Source organism: Plectrocnemia conspersa, unplaced genomic scaffold (genome assembly GCF_051122295.1).
Source record: "Plectrocnemia conspersa isolate PC_06_02 unplaced genomic scaffold, ASM5112229v1 ptg000012l, whole genome shotgun sequence".
NCBI classification, from domain to species: Eukaryota; Metazoa; Arthropoda; class Insecta; order Trichoptera; family Polycentropodidae; genus Plectrocnemia; species Plectrocnemia conspersa.
Window position 1 is genome coordinate 13,825,195 of NW_028277176.1, and position 21,669 is coordinate 13,846,863.

The following is a 21,669-nucleotide window of genomic DNA, read 5'->3' on the forward strand; positions in this document are numbered from 1 at the left end:
GACCAAGCCCCGCATTTCTTCACCATGAAATACAACAATAAAATTATTTTTAACTAATAGTAATATATTCACTGAAGCTAATCTGATGTGACAAGCTTCAGGAAATAAAAAACATTTTTTTTATTCAATTATCTCAAATACTCAAAAAGTGAAAATTCTGTCTTCATTTTTTTGACAAGTATTGTTCTTTGAGGTTCAATTGTTATGCCATTCAATTTTTAGCCAAACGACCTCCAAATCTTGTCTTCAAAGGATAAAAGAGAATGAATTTTTTTCCGGCTATTGTTCACCTAGCAAAAATTTGTTAAACAATGTTAAACTTCATAACATTTTCTCTAAATGTTATATGAAAAAACTATTCTTATTAAATATTAGTGTAATCCCTTTTAAATCAATATAAATTATTATCAAAATATTGAAGTTTTTAATATAAATTAAAACATTTAACTATTTTTAAATAAATATTTAGGAAAATAAAAATAATATTTTTATTCAAATTTTGACGATAAACTTAAGTTTTTCGTGACTACCAGTCGAGGGTGAAACAATAAAGTTATAACTATAATAGTATGGTGAGGTGCAAAAAAATCCTTTAATATTTTGTAATGTCGATAAGTTTGAAAAAAATTGTTTCGGTTGTACTTCACCATGGCTCTGCGAAGTTCGCCAGGTCAGGTCGGAGGAGGGCCGGATATCGGATGATTCTCAGGGTCGACTAATTATTTGGGTTAATTAATATCTGGAGCCAACCAGCGAAGAACTGCTTACTACGACCAATAGGCTAATCATAAATCTATTCTATCGGGTATTTCAATGTAATATTTTCTTTTCTAAATTTTTAAATAAATAGTGATTGATTATTGGTTTTTGTTTTATTGTATTTGATCTAAATAAGCGTCAAATGGCAGGTTCTATTTTCTCGAAACGCAGATGTTATTTTTCACCTACCAAGAAAATAACGGGGGTCCCTGCATAGTCTGCACTAAAAAGCATCTGCGTTCCGAATAATATAATCCACGATTCTTCTACTTTTGTTAATTACAAATATTTTTTCATGGAAATGCTTACTATGTAATAAATTTTTCGTTTAATAATATATGTTTAATCATTTCCAGGGAATATGAAGTAACGGTTTTATGGAAGATCGATCATACACAAGTCTCATACGTTTTAGATAATTTCAATATTCAGTCCGCCACATATTTGCGTGCGGAGATTGATTTCGCCTGTTAATTGTTTAATTTGTCCGATATTAACTGTGACAATAATATTTATAATAATAAACTTGATGTAATTTTAACGAACATGTATGCTATTTGCGATGACGTCGCAAGAAGTAATTATGTCCTCGTTAAATAGGATGATATTATCCAGCGCTCGCAATTAGCATTAGGTCCAAACAGCTAAATTCACGTCAATTTATGAATGAAAAAGTATGCATGTAAAAATTGATGTATTTTTGATGAATGTTTTTCCAGAAGTTATCCAACGACTAACAGAATTTATCCAATATGGTTCTCGAAAGAGGTAATTGCAGTTCTTAAAAAGAAGCATGGCATACATAAAATCTAGAAACTAACACGTAATTCTCTTATCTACGAAGAATTTCGTACTCTAACATCGCGTGCAAAGTATAATCAGAATTATATTACGGACTGAGGAAAATCGTTAATTTTAGATCATTGCGCACTCTTTGTGATGTTCTAATCCGCAGCATACTAGAAACTAGCTATATTATTTGGCTTTCAGGCGTAATGAATTGCAGCTGAAAAAAGCACAGCGTAAATTTCTTCAATATTAATAATTGAAGAAAACCAGGTATTATCCGTTCTTGTTTCCTAGTGCTTTTATTTTGGGAGCGCTGGAATACATTTCTTTGTCAACTCGCAGTGTTTATATAATTATACATTTCCAGAAACTGCTCAAGGGGATCGTAGACAACCTATCAACCTGTCAGATATCGCTTCCCGCCGCAACAGACCGCTTTCTGTGTGGCCGAGTCTTAATCCTTGGCGAGAGACTGAATGTTGCCAGTTCTTAAAAACACTAACTTCCCAAGTTGAGCGGTGGTGTGGCAGCACTGGGAACTGTCAAAACGCCGCCACAGATAAATAAATACTCTGCATGGTCAATCATTTCCAATGCTCATTTTTTACGATTTTATATTTTTAACCGAGAGCTCTCTAAAAGGATAAAAGAAATATGATAATCCGTCCGTACAAATATATATGCTCGTTTTAATCAGTTTGGCGTTACAAATGACCGCCATAAATTCTTTACACAATATAATTTCATTGGATCGCAGTTTTCTCCTTGGAACGCCGTGTTAATGTTATGTAGTTTGTTAATGCTTTATATCGGCAACTTTTGGTATAGAACTGATGCTGAGTTGCAATTATTTTATTCCGAGCCATATTTTATAGTAGCAAATAAATCTGCTTTATCATAGCACTATACTTACTTTTCAATGCATTGGTTTAATATAATTTACCATGTATTTTTTGATTATTTTTTACTAAGACATTTTTTATGAACCCGTATTGTAGCAAAAGATTTATATATTATTTTGATAGAAATATTTTTTTAGTAATTATGAAAATCGTATAAAATAAATTATTAAAATTAACTAAAAATATACAGAAGAGTGTTGGTAAAGCCAGCTGTTGATTTATTTAAAATATCCATCGCTGATTTCAAAACGGGTAAAAGTTATACTTAAATAAAACATTAGTATGTACAAAATATAACATAATAAAATAATAAACTCCATTTGTAAAACTTGATTTAATTTATTCGAGCAGCAAGAACAATCTAAACGTTTCGTTTAAATAAAATATCATATGTATTTATAATTACAGCATACACTTAATGAATATAACGTTGAATCTAATTTTAGAATGTTTATATTTGTCTACAGTTTTTATTAAAATCTTTTCTACCGACTAATATGTAGATATATAATTTTTTCGTGCAAATAGTACCTTATAAAATGTAAGCGTTTCGCCATATAAGTATTACATATATAATTTTAATAAATTGTGCTCTATAGTAAGCATTTTAAAATGATTATAAAAATCTAAAATATATAAAATCTAGACAGTTTACTATATAAAATAGTAACAGTCTAGAAATATGTTGACATACAATAATTGTACTTGTAGTTTTTATCAAGAACACATTCATATATTTTGGTCTGCTTAAATTTTCATTACATAGAAAGACATTCTTTGCATAATGCTATAATTAATTACAAAAAAAATGTTCAACATATATTATATTATACTATTTGTAAACTATATACTAATACATAAATTTAATGTAACAACAGAAATTAAATACGCAATGTGATTGATTTTTTCTCATACTGTTTTTATTTAATATTTACCATTTAAAGCCCTCTTCTCCTTTCTAGACTATAGCATTCTATAATATTTTTTAATATGTGATAATTATGTTTAAATTTTTATTTTATGATATTTGAACATTCTACACAAGCATTTCATTATTTTTCTAACAATCTCCATTTATTTTAACCTTATGCAACGAATGCATCTTATCACATATTCTCTCTTTCGTATAATATATTTTTAAACTTTTATTAGTTTAATATTTTGAAGTTTCGGTAAATTTCTTGCAATAATCCAACAAAATATATCGAAAACAAAAATGTACATTTGAAAAGACAAAAATTCTAAATACTTGAAATCATTTTTATCAAAATATGAGCAAAGAATGTTGGCACAGAAAGGTAAGGGAATGTATATATATATATAAAATTGAAATGCATAAATGCACTCACATATGAAAATAGTTAGAAATCCAGTCAAGTTTCAAAAATTACATATTAATATTTTATTTTTAGTATTTTAATAATGAACAGTTTCATTAATATATATATAAATATTATTAATTGTTTTATATCAATAGGTTACATTTAATTTAGGGTTTTCATGAATTAGCCAACATACATAATGTAAACTAGCATCACCAAAAATATACATATTATCATGGAATCAAGAATTCAACGTGATCTATGAATAGTATCTAAAATGTATTTTTTTATAAACATCTGTAATGGTATTACTATTTTTAACATAACATACATATATATATATTTATATATATCTTTGCTAATATTTAAACACAACTAAATTTTTAATAGCTTGAGTAACACAATTAAACATGAAAAGTCCAAATATGAAGAAATATTTCACCAAATTTTCGATAAATGTGTTGTCTTCATGAAATATTTATCTCTTTTAATTGTTATTCAACCATACTTAAGGAGTTTTAGACACATTATTGGTCTCATCCTCAGGAATGGCGTCGGCGTGTCCCTAGGCTTTCCTAGCCGGGTCGGCCGGAGTGAGGGACAGACGGCGAATGTTGGGCTTGTCGTACTCTTCCATGCTCATCGCTCGCGACATGCGTCTTTCAACTCCAGGCAATGACAACGATGTCAACAAACCGAGTCCTTGGACAAACAGCAGCAAGCTTTGAGAAACCTTTGCCGGCTGAAAAAAATTTTTTTAGGATATAATGCATATACTTAAAGAACGAATATATGTTATAAACAAACTTACAGTATCTGTGAATACATCTCCAGCTCTTTCAATCTTCAGCAATGTCACCTTATTTTTATCGAGATCGCGATATAACTTTTCAACGACTCCTGCATACGGCGATAGTGCACCAGTCACCAAAAGAGTATCGGTTTGACTGCCCTTTAGGACCAAATCTTTACGGCTGAAATATTAGATGAATATATAATAAATAATGCTCAAACGTTTTTAAATCATTACTGATTAACGTACTCAAGGAATGCGCGGACGTATAATTTCAAATTGTGGCTATTCAACGTGCCACGTAGACGGGAAACAAACTCCTGCAACACTCTTTCTTTATCCGTATCAGTTTCTTGAATGATATGCTAAAAAATATAATTTGTTTATATACTTGTTCCAATATTGTATTAGTAGTCGTAGATGGTAACAAATCTCATACTCCAACCATAATGACCTGTGAGTAGTCAATTCACTATGATGATTCATAGCATTCAGTCAAGTTATGTGTAGAAAGAAATGGTAAAGTATTATAAAAAGTATTTAATTCGCTCAAAATACTTTAAACTGGAAATCTGATTGGATAAGACCAAAATATACGTTGAAATGGTTTAGTAACAGTGATACATACAAGTCCAGACCAGAAAATGGAAGAAAACGATTGATAACAGCTCGGGAAGATTGGGTTATTACTGAAATGTAAAGTTAGCTGGTAAAATGTCAAGAGAGTGTGATTTAAATATTACAATGCTCTATATGTTCATTCGCAAAAAATTAAAAAAGGAAAGCTGAAATAGACTGGACACTAGATTGGGCGAAAGTCATTTGGTTTGTATAGTTTAATTATTAGTCTTACTATTATTTTTGGGATCCCGTTGCTGTGAATGTGTGTCGAAAATTTAGAGAAAAATATCTCAACCATTGCTTCATACATACAGTCAAATCTGGTAGTAGAAACGTTATAGTGTAAAGTTGCAATGCAGAAGCAGTGGTAGGAATCATATTCATGTGAGAAAGTCGCAAGATTTGCAATATCGCCTAATATTTTCCAAATATAATTTCTGCGACCATTAGATCTAAACAAGACACGCTCCTCACCATACTTGGCAAACAGAATAGGCTAGTTAGCTTCAAATGGATTGACGGTTTTATCGCAATGTCTTGTTAAAAGCATAAAAAACTAATTGCTATAATTATTTAAAACCTGCTAAGAACAAGCTGCTTATTGCCAGCACTATACAAGCTCACTTAAATAAAGTACTGCTGATACAGATACAAAGAACAGTCGGTGCCTATACAAAGTCGAACGGTCGGTGGAATGTGCTTAGGAGGTACCTGGACACTAGACCCAAGATTAGAGCCTTGATAAATTTGCAGCTGTTTAAGCTATAACCCTTAATAGACAATTTCTCTGAAGTATCACATAAGCTAGCAATCGAGTAAGAAGAGCGAAGCACCTTTCCAGCTCTAAAAGAATATATAAGCTCGACATACCGTGTACTACTAATTCTAGAACTTAACTTAATCTTAACACTTCTACCATTTCGTTTCCAGTTTGAAACACACCAAGCGAAGCTAAGTCGAGTATCGATTAGGACTACCCTTAAGAAAACTGAGGAAGTAGTAATTGCACAAAAATTGTATGTTAATATTAAAACTGACGAAATTAATAGTTCTGTATCTATAAAATTAAATGCATGACCACTAGGTTGAAGATGTAGTGAAGAAATTTGATATCATCTATACATACAATGAAGATCCTCGTGTGTTTTTGTTTCAACTTACATATCCGAATTTATGATACAGCAAAAACTCTTCTTCCGACTGAGTCACCTCGCCTCCCTTCCACTTATGGAATTTGTTCCTCATAACGTCCATAACCGAGGCAGCTGAACCAGTGACGTTGATGAGAATGAGTCCTAGAATGCGTTTAGGATGTGCCAGCCCGCAACGAGCCAGTACATTAGCACCGGCACCTTCACCGATGCCGATAGCATATTTTACGTGCAGAAAATCAAGCACGGTCACCAAGTCTTCACCCAAAGCTTGCAAAGAAGGAAACTGATAACTAAAAACAACAGATAAAACACATATCATATGGATGAAATCTATGAATGTGATGTATATGTATAAAACTTACGAATCCGGTAGATCTGGAGCATTATCTTCATGACCCGGAACGTCAATGTGTATGAAACATGAACGGTCACGGATCTCCAACATGCACGGACTGTTGACAAACTCGTGGAAGGACGTATCTAATTAAATAATTATTCAAATTAATACTTTGAACTAATTAACTATATAGATTGAATGTTTTACTTACGGTTACATCCCAAATCATGAACGGTTATAAACACGCAACGTTTGTCTTGTTGACTCAAGTCACCCTAGAAAATATTAATGAATATTAATATATACAATTATATAAGCATATAGATACTAGTGAAAATGAGATTGAGCAAATAAAAGTATATAAAATAATATTACTTTTGAAATTAATTTGATTTGGAATTGTAAAATGAATTCCAGACAATGCTCATGTTTTATATTGTATCCACTCTCTTCAATGAAATTCTTTTGTACATAAGTAGGCACCAAAACAAACAATGGTTAGTCTTTGTTTGTATCCATTTTTATATTTCTATTGAGCTCAACAAAGGCTCTTGGCATATTCCACTTTAACGACAATATGCAGATGAATAAATGTTTGATGTTGATTATAATTACAAAATTAGCTTACACGTTATTTTATACAATTCTATATGGCTTCTATCTATGGCTTCATGATATGTCTAAGTGAGCGTTAAATAAAGAGGTTAAAACCCTTTGTTGAATCAAGTATTAAAAAGCATAGTGATGTTTGCAATGTTGATGATGTGATGTTTTTAATGACAATGATGTAATGATTGCTATTCATACAAAAACTCACCGCAACTTTACTGTGCCCAGGTATTTGTCCCTGCGTTTGCATTGTAAAAATCAGAGGACGGTTAGGTGTGATTAAAATTATATGTAACATTATCTTTAATGCATTCTCTTGAAACTAAATTATTTAGACGCAACTAGAGATAAATTCTCAAGAAACCGCACCGACCTTTGAATTATTGATGGAATACTAGGCATACAACAAAGTTTGTCGATTTCGCTCGACTTTACTACCGAACGTAACATGATATTTATTATGGGCTAGGTTTATATTTAAAGGATCGATTCACGAAAAAAATGTTGGAGCTTTTATATTTTATATATTTTATTTACTTATTATTGACACTAAATTTCTTAATAATAGAAGTTAGTCATAATCGAGTTATTAATCAAAGCAATGTACGATATAGTATAAATTATTTGAGCTACCGGTAATGACCCTCTTAATAAATCATAATTTAATTTACTAAAAATATTTTTATTAAAACAGATTATGATTAATCAGATTTATTATTTATTATATTACACAAATTTTGAGAAAAGCGATTTCCAATTTAAAACAATACCTTTCTTTATATAGTATTGTCTTATAGTCATTATATTATTGTATGAGATGTTTTTAGGTTCGATCAGCAAATCGATAGAAAATAAAATTTTACAATAATTTGAGATAATAGAATAATTTTATTATTAATAACTACTAAACAATAAATTAGTATAAATAAATAATGAATTTATTTTTAAATCATACCAACTATTTTCTTACAATTTTTTTGATCTGATTCTTGACATACATCTATAATTTAAAATCAAAACAATGTAGTCGAATGGAGTAGAATTAAATATAACAGATAATAATAGTTTTCGTACTAAAATTTCCGTCGACGTAAGGTGAGTCTGTAAGATGTCGTGTAGGAGTGCGTGCATATGACCTTTTACAAACTTTATTACACAACTAGATATAAACATAGGTAAATGATCCTCGACATTTTAATACTTATTTCTAGTTAATCATGTTTGTTCCACCTATATATTATTTGCCAAAAGTATTTAAAGATAATGTACGCTCATAAATTATTCCGTTGTATGTGTTTTTCTTGCGTGTATCTTATAACATTATTTTACTTATAACTTTAAAATGAAAGTACTTATTTTAAGGATAAAATTAATTCAATATAAACATAAATATTTACTTTATAACTTCATGAAATTTTGTAAAGATTTATTTTTAATTCAATGTGTTAAGATGATTCTTAAGTCACAATAATAATACAACACGCAAGAAAAGCTTTCGTGTAGCGAGTTCTTAGACGAATTAATAAAGTGTTTTGTACTCGCGTTACCTTTCACGTTAACTTCCAGTTAAACAAGCCTAACATTCAATTAAAACGTAATCACATTTAAAATCTCGGCAAAGCCATACAAAACAGGAAGAGTTTCGCTACTTGCGTTCGCTCTGCCGTGAAAATTGTACATAACACAATATGATATTACAGGCAAACAAAGTTAATCCGAAGCTTGGCCACTTTCGAAGAGCTTTCCAAGGCCGATTCGAACATGAAGTAAATTCGCGGTTTTTGCTGGATTAGTTTGCAAACTTAAACGTACATACTCATTATCGCCAAATACGCAAACGCCAACGCTTACTATTTATTAGTGTACTACACTAGTTCGTCGGTACAACCAGTAAACTATTATATATAAAAAATACTGTAAATCAATTAAAAATGTAACCTTTAACCCTATGGTTGCTGACATTCAATACACCGGTTTTTGCTATTTTTGTATTCTTCATTATAAATTAATCAGATACATTTTAAATTGGCTATAGGTTATTTTCTTTAGGTGTAAATAACATTTTTTCCGAACATATATTTAGATAGTATTCCTAAAATCCATGGCAACTAAATGATTAAAAGATCATGTGTGCAGACCTTCGATTACTTAGAGGCAACCGTGACTTTAAAAAATTTGGTAGTCTTTTGCGTTTTACACATACATATTAAAGCTTGTTGCGAAAGTGTTATGACATATACTTAACCTGTTGAAATTCCGAAAAAATTGGTAAAGTATAAATGTGATATCTAGAATAAAAATCATACAGTCTATATTTTGTAATTTATTTTCCTGTGTAGGATCACGTGGTCAGTCATTACTTTATGAAGTTTTGTTCTTTCCATGCAGCCACTGGTTGTTTTCTATATATATTTTTATTAAAACAAAGCAAGTCTATCAAAGTTATTTTCATTCCTAGACAAGTGCATAAGTTCACAGAAAATTAAAAAAATGTTCAAACCTTAAAAAGTACAAAAATGTAAAAGCCATATTTCATGATGCCATGAACTAGAGTATAAAACACGAATCGGGAATAAATTGCTATAGTGACACGCGCTCCGTACAACAAAGCCGAGCATCTTTAAGTATTTATGATTAAAACATTTCTACATAATCTTTACAATACTTATGTAAATTCACTTTCTATAAAAAAGTATTTATGTAAAAAAATGTATGATATACACTAGAAGCGACGATTACCATAGCTAACATACTGACAGCAGCCACTTAAGTAACTCGAAAAAAAGCGAACAAGTTGCATAGCTCCCGAATAGAAAGTTCATGACAAACATTATTGAACGCTTTTTGAAAGTCAGTGTAGACTACATAGAACTAAATTTTAGAATCAATGGAGTTTGTTACTGCCTTCGAAAGACTTAGAGGTTAGTGGCCGTGGAAAGACGTGAACGAAATCCGTGTTGTTACATGTTTACGGACAGTGATTATATATACATTTAAACAACTTGGCAGGCGCTACAGAAACGGTGACTGGTCTATTCGATGCACGATTTATCACCATTTTTGTGGATCGAAGTGTGATTTTCGTACATCTCCACTTAATATCCATTAAAACATATTAGATAAAAAAATATTTATTTTTAGATAATTTCAAATGTATTTTTATTTATTCAAATAAGGATCACAGAATAACAATTAGATAAATTGAGAGTGAAGTGGAAATTTCGTTCGGTTCAGTGCAATTAATTTTAAGTGACAATCTTGGCACGTGGCGAAATTCTCATTCAAATCAGATTAAAAACAACAACAAATTCAAGGTCTGAGAGTACCCTTAAATATTAGACTTTTGACTCTTTTCCAGATCAAAAATCCTACATTTTAGAATACAGGCGAAATCAAGATCAATGCCCGACGATGTTCCTAAAAATTGGTTTTCAATATGTTTTTTAATTAATATATAGGTATTTCTTTTGTTCACTGATTAATATACATTTAAACAAAAGTATTGACGTTGGCATTTGCGATAATGAGTATATTGATAAATAAACATCGACATTTACCTGAACGTGTACGTGAATGTCTCCGCTGCGATCAGTGCTGACGACATATTTCTGTAACAATAAAAGCGAATTAAAAATATCTGCCATATTTTTATGACGCACTACGTAAAATATATCAAATTTCCAATTAGAGACGACATACATACATATATAAAAAAATAACGGACTAACGTGTAATATGAAACATTTAATGAAGAACGGACGTATGTAAAAAATATACTGTGCTTTTAGACGCATAAACATTTGACCAGCTTAATATATATTATACTTATGTTGATATATACTTATAATTTTATTTTTGTTTACGTGGCGGCCACGTTTTAATGGCGCGGCAAGATAAGGGATGACTCATCAATGGTAATGATAAGAAATGACCGTTGGGGCTCCACCATTGCTCAGTCAAGCCGATCCCAGACAGCTACAACTATATAGGAGAGACTGGAACCAGCATAGCTACGCCTACAAGAACTTTGCAATGGAATGTGACATCTGTTGCATTCATTGTATTCTTAGAATCCATTAGATTCCTGTCGATTAAGCGGCTTTAATTCTAAATTCACCTTGTTTTTGTCATGCCGATAAATATACAGAAATTGAGTTTACTTATTTTTAATTGTTATAACATAATCAAATAAAAAAAAATAACAATTTATTTATTTAATATAATAATATTTACAGGTGCAATTAATATACAATTAAATTTAAGTGTCTAGTATAAACTATTTCCTCAATTATGTAAATGTATAATTTGTTATAAATACGTTTTTGAGTATACTATCTATGTTTAGGCAGAGGAAAAATTAGCAAAAACCTCCTATTGAAAACCTAATCAAATAACAAAGCATTACACTCCTTTTGTTTACATTAATGGGTCGTCTAACGCGGTCGTATTTTTAACATTATGCATCATTAAAACAAGTCGTTATAAATACAGTCTTGTATTCAAGTATCTAAAAAACATATATTTTACTGTCGGACAAAAGGCACATAGCCAAAAGTAAAAGGAACAAGTCGTATTTTTACAGCAAAGGTGAGTGCTGAAAGCTCCAAAATCATAAAGGATTTGAAGGTGATTCCATCGCTTTGCTCATTCATTTATTGGTTTAACGCCTAAGTAGTAATTAGCCTTAGAGCCCTAGACGAAATCCAATCTCTCGGAAAGCGCCTAGGGTGCTTGCGCTGCTTGTTTATTTTAATCCTTTGAAGGCAAATGTCAAAAGCCGCAACGTAATAAATTTATTGAACCATTGATTAATATTCTATTGACAAACCGCAAATTAAAATTCAATCTGGAAGCAAATAATTTCGTATGTATTCAATTTAACTCAGAGATTGCAGCGTGATATACATAGTATTAAAGCAGTATGATTATGTATTCATACAGCTCCAAATTACAGGTGACACGGTAATATAGTGCAGCAAAAAATATTTTAGATTCAGCTTTGACAATTCACTTTAAAAAACACATTTCTTTCAAGGCTAAAAATTACCTAACATATTCATTAGTCAGTCGCATTCTATTCAGAAATCACAGTTAGTGGAGCGCTATCTCATGCGACAATATATATAGTCGCATTCGTCGGTCTTGAACCAATTTGTCCAGTGACGCGAACACCATGACCTTCATCGACGGCAGTAAACTGTGCAAATTGGTATAGTGACATTTGATTGATGTTGAGCGTGAAAGCACTCGGTCCCAAGACACCGGGGGTTTCTGGGGTTTCGCGGCCTGCCGAGCGGAAAATCCGACCCTACGGGACCCGTTACCCGATTTTCGGCAGCGTATAACGTCTTCATGTTGTATATTCAATTATTGTATATATCTAGCCCGGAACTGCCAGACGTATATTATTTTAAACCGCTGAATAAGTAATTAATTGTTTAATGTAATTTAATGCGCGTTACGGAGATAGCCACTTGGCTTATAGTCTATATAAGGTAAACCAAAAATATATGTTTGAATGCAGATATCTCATAAACTATTTAGGGTATAAAAAAATAAGTTTTAGAGTTAGATAAAATTTTCAATGATGTCTTTATGAAATATATATACAATAATTAAAGCTGCAGAAAAATATCTTAACCTTTATAATTATGTATTTAGATCAGATTAAAAAAAAATAAAAAACGAATACTTCATATTTACAAAGCAATATTTTAATATAAAAAATAATGCATAAGGACGACGACAGAATAATAAGCAGCTATTTTATTGGATGAACGCGAGTAAAGATAAATTATGCGACCTTTTTCGGAAATATTGCGATGAAATTAAATTAGGATATATCGGAACTTTTAGCGTCTTCTTATTTTTTGCTTATTTTAGCATTATAACTGTATAAAAAATAAGTAGATCTACAACCAAACATATATTTACTAGTAATATGTCTTGAGAGTAAACCTAATCTAGCATACAGCGTAGTTTTAATAATATTAAAAGTACACAGTTTTTGAAACACTGGTAAATGCCACTGACAAAACAATGACTGATAAATAGTCGTAAGGGAATACGTTACCATGAATAAAAACTGTGTCTTCCATTTCCTGTCAACGATTACTTAATTAATTAATTTTACCATGCTATTAACACCTTATATGTTAACAGAAAAGTAGATTTTCAAATGTGCATTTAGATACATACATACAAACACGTAAAATCAAACAAATATTAATATCATATTTTTTATGTGTTGAGGGTGACACTATCACGCTGCATATAAACCAATAATATGGTTTAAATGAGTTTTTATGATATTAAAATATGTTTACAATACCACATTTCATAATCAGAAAGTAAAGTTTACGTAAAGTTATCTTTATTAACGCGAAGAATATGAAATAAATTATTGATTACAGAATGAATAAAGGATAACAAGACTAATTGAATTTTTGTCGGGGTAAGAAATAAAGAGCTATGACTATCGGCGCAGATGTTCAATAATCGTTACAAAGCTGTTTTCCCTAAAACCGATGGACTGTTTTAAACAATATCACCGAGAATCAGTCATTCTAGATCAAAAGGATATCCACATTGCCAAATGTATATAATTATAAATCTTCCAGAGATTGAATAGTTATTTATTATACATTAATAAAGAGTCTGGTTCCGTCCCGAATAATCTGAATCAGTCAAAGGTACAAGGACTGGAAAGGACGTTTGACTTTCTCTTTTTCCACAGCAATTAAGTCAAAATTACCACTTCGCTTTCGACTTGGAATAACGATAATATAGTCTACACACTAAGTGGAGCTATGCTGAATCGAGCAAGACGATCCTTAGAAACCCGAAAAAATCAGTCGCTTTTAATCAGCAGTTTGATATAATACGCTAGTCACTCGATATTTGATACGACTATATATATAATTATTAAAAATTAAAATCCAAGTTTATTATATTATTAGTTATTAGCATTATTAAAAATATTAGGTATCCTCTCCAAGATTAAAAATAAATATAGTATAATATATAAAAAAATACAATATCTAACCATTCTTATTTTAAAAAAATCTTGCAAGGTATTCTGTGTTACGATTGCCTAAAATCGCATCAACGTGTATGCATAAGAAAGCACTTCTTTAGATCTCTCCTAAATATTTCCTATAGCCTTGAATTAACTCTGTTTTTGTTTGTCAAATATAGTAATGAATGTACATAAAAATTCACACTTATATAAAATATATTTATATTATTAGTGCAAATATTACATTACAAAAACATTTATTGCCAATGAATATTATTGGTAATAATATTTGCAAAAAAAATAAGGAAGTTAATCGTAGTTTTTTAATAAATATGTATTTTTGAAAATAATATTAGATCTAATAAAGCTAGTGCATTAACGGACAAATCAATTCTTAGCAAAACTTTATTTCAGCAACAGCTTTGAAAATTCACATATGATCGTCGCGTTGAAATCAGTTGTACAAGAATCATGAAACTAATATATTTGCTTCCCTAAGAGACTAGGCGGACGGTACCATAAAAAATGGTTTGTCAAATTAGTTCACAGACTCAGAAGGTATAAAACACTATAGCCAAAATATAACCATCCAGATCACAAGAAAGAAGAAGACGTTGATCTCCTCCCTTTCCCTCAGTGCTGGAATTCCATTCAGAAGTAAAAATATATTATCGTTTGAAGTTTTTCTATTATATTTAAAAACCCTAAGCAATAACCATTATTGATACAGCATTATTACACATTGTTAAAAGTACTGTCGTAAATTAGAATAAATATATTTTTAAAGAGATTTCTCAGAAGCTATTTAAGTTCGAGATACGATAGTATTTTATTTCAATGAATACATAATCTGACCATTCATATAACAAAAAACGATTAATTTTCCAAGAATACTTTTATTGTTGCTCATTTTATTATGAGTCATACATACTGTATACTTAAAAATAATATATAGATCGTGGAAAATTTATTATACAAATTTATTAAATTCGACATGATGAATCTATTTTACTGCGAAACATACCTCACATAAAACACGTTGATAATAAAACAAAGAAAAATGTATAACACCTCGGGTGCGTTACGCAATACGCCTTTGACGCAAAAAGCCCGAGATCTGAGAGGAAAATATACGATCGAGAAGAAAATCTCCGATATCTCGAGTATTCGCCGGCAAAGTAGAAGAAAAATACACGCTGCTCACGTATCATTATTATCATATGTATAGATCTAGCTATATTATCCACTTATGCACTGGCACATCTGAAACAGAACACCAAAACTCTCCAGCCGATATCTGTGACCTTTATCCATGACCCGACATTAGGACCTATTGGCATTTTATTTTATCGCGGAAAGCTCCAATTTAGGCGGATGTGTTTGATTTTATATTAGCGAAAAGGAAATTAGAGAAAGTTACAATAAACAAAAAACATTTTCTTGGCAGAGAAATTTTCTCGTTACACCCCATGTCACTTTAAAAGTGTTTATATATAACTAAATAAATTATGTTTTCATAATATATTTCTCTCCCACTGACCTGATTCACGTAATAACACAACACAAAAGCTTTTATTTATATATTATCTTGCAATTGAGAAAATATCTTATATTTCTTTTATTCAGTAATTTCAACAAAATATTTATTTATATCTTTTAATCTGAAAGCCAAAAACGAAAAATGTAATTCATTATTAAAATAGTGCAATCCTTAAATACAAATTATCTACCTTATAATTAGTATCATCAATACAAGTTATAAAATGTGATCTAAAGTCACTTCTATAATGAACACTTGCTCAGTGTTTTTATATCGAAATGAAATATGGTTATGTGCGATTGCAATTGATAAAGGAATGTCAAGTATGCGATGACAACCCGTTGATACATAATCACGGCCACTTAAAAAATATGTTGTGTCTATATAAGCTCTGAAAGCGCCGCTTCCCCTTTTTTATACTACAATATACTAACAATTAATAGGCTAAATTACGTTTGAAAACTTTTTCGATTTCATTCTGTCAGCTATCAGGAACAGAAGTGTAGTGAGTGTGAGCTAATCCTCAACGCAGAGCCGGTTGGAGATTTTGAGGGGGCTAATTGTTTTTTTTCAAATCAAGTACCGTCACGTATTGTATTGTAAAAAAATAATTAACAATTACTTGATACTTTCAGAATATTATGGACGAGCTCAACTTGGTGATATATTAATTTTAATTAATAATACCATATATACAATATTTAAGCCTCGAATAATATCACATTAAAATATTTTTAGAATATAACTTTAAAGAGGTAAAAAATATTAAATAAAATTCAAGAATTCCGAATAAATTGAAAAAATTATAAAAATTAAAAAAAACTCATTACAAAATATGTTTCATACTCAAACCTGCCGAGAGGGTTCAAATTCCCGAGGTCCGTTCTCATTAAGGGGCCCAAATATGGATATCATAGCAAGAATATATTTATAAAAAAAGTAAAAACCGACTTCAAATAATGAATCTGTTGTTTGAAATGTACCTATATTTTGACGTTTTTCAGGTATAAGTTTCTTTAGACCTTTTTGATACATATTATACGAGAAATAAAAGGAGCGGAACATTGCCTTCAAAAGCACCCATTATCTAGGTAGTACTTTGATAATAAACATTTGTATTCAAGAGGACAGTTTGTAGTTTTTTGACGCGGCTCCAATTGTATTACAATTTCTTTGCAGATTATTGTTGACTTTATTGTTTTTGGAACGTTAGACATGCGAGAAAATATTCAACGAATGTAAATTAGTGGCAGTAAATTTTGGTATTCGATCTGAATTTTCAGATTGAATACCAAAATAAGGAAGAAGCAAAGAAATAACGGAAAATCAACAACAGAACCAGCTGAATAATATAAATTTACTGTTTTTGTAAATTGTATTATCAGTAGATTTAATGCGGCAAAATAAATAAATAATACAATAAGTACCATGTGCTTATTCTTAAGATAAAATCTAGAAAAATCAATCTCGAATCTATCCCGCAAGTATTTTTTAAAATGTAATTTCAGTAAAATCATATCAGGATACATTTCCACCAGTAGATATATATTTTTACCAGTGAAAATATAAATTATCTGTCAAGTGCTAATAAAATCATATAACTTTAACTTTTCTATATGTATTAATATATACTAAATTTACATACTTATCATTATTGATTTACATCCGATGTATAAATGTAGCAGCGAATTATTTTTTGGTAAAGTTATATTTTTACTAGCGAAAATATAATTTAACTCATATGCTGCTCTAAAATGTTTATGTAACTCAATTTGACAGTTGCGAAACGTTCATTTGCTGTTCAAACCCAAGCCTAACCTAATGAAAATTCTAAAATTAATTATAGTTTTCGAACACAAACTAAGCTAGATCATCTTTCAGTGGAAAATAAGCGGACCATAACAAAAATTGGTTCATATGACATTTACATTAGAAAAGGTTTAGTTATTTTTCCATTTGTATATTTGTATAGAAAATTGGATGAATTCTAACATTGTATCTTTTTATTAATATAAATCAAATGTAATAACAACATTTTCAATTCGCAAACTTGCCTCGGAAACAAAACAAATTAGATCGAGAAAAAGAACACATAAAACAAACGAAATGTCGTGAAAGTTCATCCAATATTTCTCTCTGAATAAAAGGATAAAGAAAAACGGAATACTCGCTCCATAATAATAATATATAATACAATAATACAGCCCTAAAATACTTTATAATACAAATTTAGATCGCAACTTTGAGTATATTTTTTTACAAACGTTACATAATCATCTATAGATAAACAACATACTTTTCGACAGACGCGAATTCCCAGAGTGGTATTACATTTAAAAGTTACATCGGCTCAATCCAGCTAGTTAGGAATTCACTATTCAAACAAACTACTACATTACGTGCGGAATTAATTCATTCTATTTTGGGCGCGTGCAAAATTCACGTTTACAAATCGAATCAGACGTACGTGTATCTTGTATGCAAACCGTAAAAAAGATTAGGGTGTTTTTTATGTTTTTTCCAAGCCCTGTTGTAGCCGCGTAAGAATAATTTAAAACTAAATTTTTCATATAGGGAAAACACTAAACCGTTGACGATCTCTGCAGCATCGTCCAAAATAAACGTGGTTCTATAGCCAGACCTCGTTCTTAAAAACGGGTCGACGTCCTAGTTTAGATCAGCATTTTCTAAACGACTTGTTTCAGAATGAACATTAGAGTTTTTGTGAAAATTACATTATCATAAAGTTTCACTACTTTTTTGGTATATGTATAAGAAGAATTTTCACGGTCATGTAACTTGTATGGTTGTGGAATTTAAAATATTTTGCAGGATTTTTTTAAATCGTAGGAATTAAAACATGTAGAATTTAGTGGGTCTTAATTAGATATTTAAATTACCATGAATTTTATTTTTAAAGCATGAAATTTTATGGTAATTCATATTTTGTTAAAATACATTAACATACATATATTACGTTTAAAATTAATATCTGTCATATTTTAAGTGAAATGCAAAGTACTTTTTTACTTATATATATATATTACTTCATTGTGTAATTCTAAAATTAGTTTTGAAAATATTTTTAACGTAATTGAAGTATTGCACTACTTTAATTATATTTATTTTGAAAGAGTAAGAATAACATTTTTCATAATAGTAAAGAAAATAGAAAAACAAACTCTGTTATTAATTATAGAAATATTTTATGCCAATTTGTAATATCTACAATATTAAAAAAGAGTACTTATCATATATGGTATTCACGTTACATTTTTATATTTTGACAATATAAAATAATGTATAAAAATAAACATGTTTATTATTGATTTATGAGTAGTGATTAAAATAACAATATTTCATCTTGATATATCAATAACAATAAAATAAATAATTTATTAAATTTCATTCGTATTTCATAGAAATTTTCCGGATTTCCCTTGGGCTTTCAAGCTCTTCGAAATTGCGTTTTGGGAATGAACTTATAGTTTAAGTCAATACAATTTCAAAGCTTTTATCAATACATTTTCGCCACGTTAATAAATACAATGATTGTTTGATATATTATAGAAATATTTATAGACACAACGTCAATCGTGTAACTTAAAATATTCGTCAAATAATGTTCCATGAGGTTAAATTTACATAAGTTTAAAAGTTAATATTTATACAAATTATTAAATTAACTATTTAACAAAAATACCGCTTCGTTAAAAAACACAATTCTCAGATAGATGCTAGAATTAATAATGTCTACACTTCGAGCAGTACAAAAAAAATACGTGATGAACAATCAATACGTTAACCGCAAAATTTCATCAATATGCTTCTTCTTAATTAATAATATTATAGTTATATGGTAAAAAAGTAATTAATTATCAGCCAATACATTCTAGCAATTTGACATGGCAAAGAATGAAAAAAAGTCGGAAATCAATCGCAAGTCAATTAACAACAACTATGTGCATATGTGAGTGCGCAAAAAAGGAAATTGCAGATCGTCGACTATTAATAGATAAAGTTCGTTTAAATGTTCTCAACAAAAATTCAACTCCATGTTTTATATAATATAAATTTAACTAAAATACTATTGTACCATACTTTATTTCTTGGATTAAAAAAACTTTTAAAGTAACTCGATAAAAATCAGGTTATTTGTTTTAAATGTTCTATTGGACTTGAAACAAGTTCATTGATTGTAACTAGTAATGTAATTAAGTCGTCGATAAACGACTTAAACAGAAGTAAATTTTTTCATGGAACACCTTGTATTTTGTATACATATATACATTGTGTATTCTAAGACGATTAAAGTGAGCGACGACTTATACACTATGGTACTATAGTGTTATCCTATACCTACTGTAAACGACGATAAACACACATTGCGTGCACCGTTTAAACCTAATGGCTTCGATAAATATTAGCAATGATCTCTAGCAAAAATGTTCGTCCTCGTCGATAACGACATGTGACAAATTAAACGGTAAACAAAGTTAAGTCACTATTGCATGATAACATATTACACTTTATATCGAATCTGATTTCATTGTAAATGTATTCCAAAAACATACTTAAAAATTAATATATGTAACTATTGTTTATTCTCCAATTGATTAGTAAAATTAGTTTGGCTAAAAAATGTAATGCTATCCTTGAAATTATTTGACCAATAACAGTTAAAAAGGTCATAAAATTAATGTATTTATGCCTCACAAATTCACTAAGAACCAAAGCGGAGTTCTAAGTTTTTAACAAATATAATAAACGGGATCAATAGTGGCGACGCAAGTAACGAAACAATGTGCATTTAAAACCGCTGCGCAACAAAAAGCGGTCAGCCCCAGATATCGCAACTGAACAGGTAGCGAGCAAAGTGTAGCCGAATTGCAAAATATCAGAGATTGTTGATAGATTTAAATAATATCAAATAAAATTCACTTGCTTCAATGGGCCAGAGAGTATAATAAAAAACGTATTAGATAACTGTCATTCTGAATTTGACTTCTGTACTACCACTTTGCTTCCAACTTGGAATATACGCCGAATCGATCCATACTGCGATTTAGAACCGCTTTAACATTGATCTAGCCCAACCAAGAAATCATCCTGAATCTCAGAGAACTTGCACCAAGTGAAGCTACTTTACGTCAAAAATCCGAAATCTAAGAATGTAACCCAATTTTCATAGTCAACAAAATTATCTATACTTCTTATATGGTATGATATAAATCAATAACTTCATGAAAGTAAATTAAAAGAGAAATACATAGCAATTATATTTTATTGAATGATCAGCGTTCGCCGATTATAAATCTTATGAAGTCATTGCTATTCCTCTCGACAACGATTGGGAAATCTGATTTCATACATCAGATTTTTTCGTATCACGGCTTGGGCGTGGTGAACTAGATTCTATCAGTATTGTCTCATTCCTTCCAAGCGATGCACTCGCTATACTGGCAGCAGGGGTCACCAACCAGCGATGCACAAAGGATCACATTCAACGCTACTGGGTCAGCCGCTCTAAACTTTATACCATCAAAGCGCAAATCTGCATTTTAGTAGATGTATATATATAGTATACAGTTTTATCTTTACCAATAATGTGAATTAATATACTCCAAAATCTATGAAGCGTGCGATACTGCACAAACGTTATATAAATTGCGATAAATAATAACGAAATTGATGATAACAAGAAGATAATTATGCAACACGTGAATAAAATTTGAGTATTAAAAACACACTTATTTACATGGAACATATTATATATGTATATTGATAAAACGAATGTATGACTTAAATTTATTTGATAATATTAT

At 30.1% G+C, this 21,669-nt stretch overlaps 1 protein-coding gene across 10 annotated transcripts in view; it reads right to left on the reverse strand.

Moving 5' to 3' along the window:
- Window positions 1–2,769: 2,769 nt before the first annotated feature.
- Window positions 2,770–21,669, reverse strand: part of LOC148228295 (uncharacterized protein ZK1073.1) — a 57,199-nt gene continuing 38,299 nt past the window's right edge. For all 10 annotated transcript variants that reach the window (XM_088199953.1, XM_088199954.1, XM_088199956.1 and 7 more), the window contains 7 exons: window positions 10,844–10,894; window positions 6,889–6,952; window positions 6,703–6,820; window positions 6,348–6,630; window positions 4,815–4,930; window positions 4,584–4,746; window positions 2,770–4,514 (listed from right to left, as the gene is read on the reverse strand). In XM_088199953.1, the coding sequence (XP_088056079.1) occupies window positions 4,338–4,514; window positions 4,584–4,746; window positions 4,815–4,930; window positions 6,348–6,630; window positions 6,703–6,820; window positions 6,889–6,952; window positions 10,844–10,894 (972 nt within the window). In that variant the 3' untranslated portion in view covers window positions 2,770–4,337. The remainder of the gene's footprint in view (window positions 4,515–4,583; window positions 4,747–4,814; window positions 4,931–6,347; window positions 6,631–6,702; window positions 6,821–6,888; window positions 6,953–10,843; window positions 10,895–21,669) is intronic.